The sequence below is a fragment of the Arachis ipaensis genome, chromosome B06, assembly GCF_000816755.2.
Source record: "Arachis ipaensis cultivar K30076 chromosome B06, Araip1.1, whole genome shotgun sequence".
Classification (NCBI taxonomy): domain Eukaryota; kingdom Viridiplantae; phylum Streptophyta; class Magnoliopsida; order Fabales; family Fabaceae; genus Arachis; species Arachis ipaensis.
Genome location: NC_029790.2, coordinates 16,310,606 through 16,315,820, shown reverse-complemented (window position 1 = coordinate 16,315,820; position 5,215 = coordinate 16,310,606). Strand labels below are relative to the sequence as shown.

Below are 5,215 nucleotides of genomic sequence, written 5' to 3'. Positions count from 1 at the left end.
AGAAACACACTATAATAATTTAAATATGAAATATACTTTAATATTTTGAAGGAAAGAGAAAGTAAGAAGTTAATAATGTTAATCCCCTTGATATTAAAAGTCATTTTGGTCCCTTCCTCTTTCTGTTGTGTGTTTCCCGGAGGCAGTGGTGGCGAGAGAGGAATGCAACGACTCCTCCTCCCTCCGACGATCCATGTGGAGAATTCCGTCGAGTAGGCGAGTACAGTAGAAAGAGGCTGAAACTGAAACTCAAAAAGTTTAACCGATGGAGCAGTCAGTGCTTGACGGCATAATCAACCGTCTCCTCGAAGTTCGCGGGCGCCCCGGCAAGCAGGTTCAGCTCTCGGAGTCCGAGATCCGCCAACTGTGCCTCGTTTCCAGAGACATTTTCTTGCAACAATCTAACTTATTGGACCTCCAAGCTCCCATTAAGATTTGCGGTACCCTAACTAACTTAACTTGTTCCAATCCCTCACTCACTCAACTCCTTTTATTGATTCGTGTTTGTTTCAGGTGATGTACATGGCCAATACTCCGATCTTCTACGCCTTTTCGAGTACGGCGGATTACCACCGGAAGCTAACTACTTGTTCTTGGGAGATTACGTGGATCGAGGCAAGCAGAGTTTAGAAACAATTTGCCTTCTTCTTGCTTATAAAATTAAATATCCTGAGAATTTCTTTCTGTTGAGGGGAAACCATGAATGTGCTTCTATCAATAGGATATATGGTTTTTATGACGAGTGTAAGAGGAGGTTCAATGTCAGTTTATGGAAGACTTTCACTGAATGCTTCAATTGCCTTCCCGTCGCCGCCCTTATCGACGAGAAGATTTTGTGTATGCACGGCGGACTTTCTCCGGACCTGCATAGTTTGGATCAGATCAGGAATCTGCAGCGCCCTACTGATGTGCCTGACACCGGTTTGCTTTGTGATCTTCTTTGGTCCGACCCTAGCAAAGATGTTCAAGGATGGGGAATGAATGACAGGGGAGTTTCTTATACCTTTGGTTCTGATAAAGTCTCCGAGTTCCTCCAGAAACATGATCTTGATCTTGTATGCCGCGCTCACCAGGTTAAATTCCAATTCAATTACTTCATTTGTGTTGCCATGTTGTTGTGAGAATTTTATGCAATCACACTTATAAACTGAAATATCATCCTTGTGTTTGTAGAATAGCTTTTGCTTTTAGGCAAACATCTTCCATTGTTTAAGTTTGGATTGGACTTGAAATTCGTTTTTGGTTTAATTTGTTTGATACAGGTTGTGGAGGACGGATACGAGTTCTTTGCGAACCGACAGCTTGTGACAATATTTTCAGCTCCTAATTATTGTGGGGAGTTTGACAATGCTGGTGCCATGATGAGTGTTGATGAAACACTAATGTGCTCGTTCCAAATCTTAAAGCCGGCTGACAGGAAGACAAAGCTCAATTTTGGAAGTACGACCACTGCCAAGCCCGGAAACTCTCCGGCTGGAGTAAAGGTAAGAAGATAGTTTAGTGTTTTCTGTAAATTAATGCTCAATTATCTGCTGATTATCTTCTTCACATAAATGAGATATTTGTGAATACCAATCTTCATAGTGAATTGGCAATTTCATGCTTATTGCTTGATTTTCTTTTAGCTGAGACTATATGTATCGATTTTCTATGAAGTATTTAGATTACAATAATGCCAATGTATATCATGCTTTACTTGAATCAAACACCATGTTTGCCACCTTCAGAAAAATAATACATGAAGTAGGTAGTTGTGATGATTACACAAAAACATGGTGATGAGGGACATGTGCTTGAGGATAGGTTTCATGCACCAGCCTTGTCCAACTAATTATACTAGGAATCAGGAAATCATGGTATTAGCGTAAACAGCAAAATATGAACCATAGCAGCCCAAGCTATTTGATGTAGCAATTATTTCAAGAGTAAACACCAATTCAGTCCACCTATGATCTAAGTCGCATCAGTTTGGTCCTTCAAAGGAACTTGACATCAATCGGGTTTCTAAATAATAGAAAGTGACATAAAAATTAGCGGAATAATTTGATGTGTTATTATAATGGTTATTTATGGTGCTTTAGTTGTAAAAGGTATGTGCTAATGGTAAGTTCCCAAGCATGGATTAGTAGTCCATCACCCAAAAAGGGTGTGGGAGTACCTCATTTGATATCACAAGTTAACTAAACTATTGCAATCTTGCAAAGTTTCACATAATTTAGGCTATTATGCAAAAATTCTTTAAATTACTAGTATCCATGTTTCTAATCTATGGATCCCCCCACCCCCCAAAATTGTTTCACAGCATGCCTTTCCTAACATGTTCTGAAGTTGTTCTCGCCATGACTTTTGGTGAAAAGATTGCTGCCACAAGTGGTCTACTATATGATGAACACCTAATAGTTGCAAGAAAAGGGAAGTAAGAGATGGTTTGGATCCACACATGGATATTTGGAATTGTAAAATCAAAGGGAAACACATTCTGAAGTATGTAAACCATTGTTTTTATATTGGTACAAATTTGCATTTGAAGATGGAGAACCATAATCTCCTTCCTTATCTTCGTTGTACACTAATGGTATGTTTTCTAAATTGTAAGCTTTTCATTTTTCAAGAATAGATGGATAATAGCAGAAAACTATTTGAAAAATGCTTATACTATTGGCATATGGATGCAGTAGAGGAAAACAGCTCTGCTATTTGCTTTTTCGTGGGGCAATAGAAGCATATTAAAGAGCAATTGAGGATCGTGTTGGTCATCTGTTGTATTCTGTTTATGGCTGTTAATGTCTTATGGCCTCTGGCCTCGGTTTAGGTTTTTTTTTTTTATTTCCTTAATTAGAAGTGAAAAGTCCAGTACATTTTTTTTTTACAAAAAATATGAGACTCGAACCCGCAACCTCTTAATTGAGTATGGGGAGACTATGGCCCAGTTTGGGTAACTAACTTAATTAAGCTTTTTTTGATAAAATAACTTAAACAATAAATGACTCTGTTAAAAGTAACTTATAAATAAGTTATTTTGTGTTTGAATTTTTAACTCTAAAAGTGCTTATTTTAAAGAAATATAATGAAAAGTAGAAGTATTATAAGAGAAGTTATTTTTTTTAACTTCTCTATAAGCTCCAAAATAGCTTCTTAGAAAGTTGCAATTTGGTTTTGAAAATTGCACTCGATATTAATACTACTACTTTTCATAAGTCAAAAATTAAAAAAAGCTACTTCTAGAGTTTTCCAAATGGGCCCTATGTCATTTGAGCTATTACTCATTGGCAAGTCCAGGATATATTTGATGCTACATTTAAGTAATCTTTTTACATATTTCATAATCAAACTAGCTTAAACTAAACCTACACTTTTTCAAAAATGAAATAGCTTGCTTGTGTTTTACGAGCACATTTTTAAGAGTATAATATTATAATTTTTTTAAGTTTTCGATATATTTAATGTATTAGAAATGTATTTTTTTAATATTTTTAATAAAATTTTTTTATAATATTTTTAAAACGTGTCCTTGTCATTAACGTTAGCAAGATGCAATGAAAAATTATATAATCGATAACATCAACGACTAACCGAATTCATCATATTTCTAATCTTGATTCTGAAAGCCACTTCTTAGGCCTAGATTTTGCTGTATGGTCAACACTTCCCATCTTCAGTTCCGTTTTCCATACCATTATTACATATAACGGTCCCAACAAATAAAAATGATATTTGTATACTAAAATTAATTTTTTTTGTATTTGTATACAAATACATATATTATTTAATTTATTTTTAATGTGTTTTATATTCTAATATATATTTTATACTAGTAATTAATTTTTATGACTGATTTTAGTATATATTTAACATAGTTGCACGTAGATTACATAACCACTAAAAAAAATATATAGCCCAAACTAATTCTAACTCATACAACAGCTCCACAAACAAAAATGCATAATACTAGATACTTGCGTAGTGGGTAAAGGTTCAGGACTGGGTTCAGGATAGTATACACCAAGAAGAAAAGTGGAAGTAGTGTGATTGTGAACTGTGAATGGGCAAATGGCCAAACCTCACTTAATCTCTCAATCGGAGCTGGTTCAGCTAACTTGAGCCTTGACTCTAACTCGGTTGAATGATCGGATAGAGTAGGTTTCATGAACTTCAGGCCTGACTAGGTCCAAACGAAGTCAGACCACCAAATTAATCGGGTTCAGTCCAGGTCTTCGGGTCAGGGTAGGACTTGTGCACCCTTAGCGACTTTGCTTCTAATCTTTGTTGTAGATTTGGTTTGCACCAGCTGTTTGGATCTAAAGGATTATTCTTCCAGTTTACTCAGAACGCAATATGGAAAGTTGTTTCTGGACTCTGATTGAGATGAAAGGGATGATGATAATACTTCAAATATGGAAGACAAAAGGAAGGACAAGAAGAAAAGGAAAGAAAGCAAGGGAGGGGGAGCCAACATTTACACTTTGTTTGGATTGGGGGAATTTGAAAGGAAAGAAAATGGAAAGAGAGAAAATAGATGGAAAAGTGATTTTTTTGTTATTTGGGTGAAAATAAAAAAGAGTAGAAGGAAAAAAAAATAGTATGGGGTCTAATAAAATATTTTCACTCCAAAAATGGAATGAAATGGGGGAGAAATGTAGCAAATATTTCTATACTTACCTGGATAAATAAATTGACTACTTTTTTTTTTTTTTGGGGTCAACAAACCCAAGTTAGTTTGATCACCTTCCAACATATAGTTTAGAAAAAAAAGGACAAAGCCTAGTTGGTCCCAGGCCCTTAAAAAAAATTCCATTGCATGCCCAAAAAAGAGAGAAAATAATTACAATTTCATTCTAAAATAGAAAAAGAAATACTACTTTGAACTCTTTTTGTAGAGGGATTTTTTTAAATAAATAATTAAATATTTTATTTACAGGTATAATTAATTTATAGTAAATACTAATTTTTATTGTTTTTTACGTATTTTGTTTGCAGTATAAACGAATTAAAATTGATTATATCTTGTTTATACTGTAATTTGTTTACACTGTGGAGTATATCAATTTTCATGTATTATGTGCGTACACGTGATACGTGTTTAAAAATTTGTATCTTATCTTATTTACACTGTAAATGAAATAAATAACAGGATATAAAAACGTATTTTTTAAAAAGTAAAATCTCACTTGCAGTTATTTTTATATAAAATTATTAATTAAAAATTATTAAAGTA

General features: G+C 34.3%; 1 protein-coding gene across 1 annotated transcript; it reads left to right on the top strand.

Moving 5' to 3' along the window:
- Window positions 74–2,756, top strand: LOC107645768 (serine/threonine-protein phosphatase PP1 isozyme 3). The gene is made up of 4 exons (XM_016349870.2): window positions 74–440; window positions 514–1,073; window positions 1,263–1,484; window positions 2,303–2,756. The coding sequence occupies exons 1-4, from the start codon at window positions 266–268 to the stop codon at window positions 2,324–2,326; spliced, it is 981 nt and encodes a 326-aa protein (XP_016205356.1). The 5' UTR covers window positions 74–265; the 3' UTR covers window positions 2,327–2,756.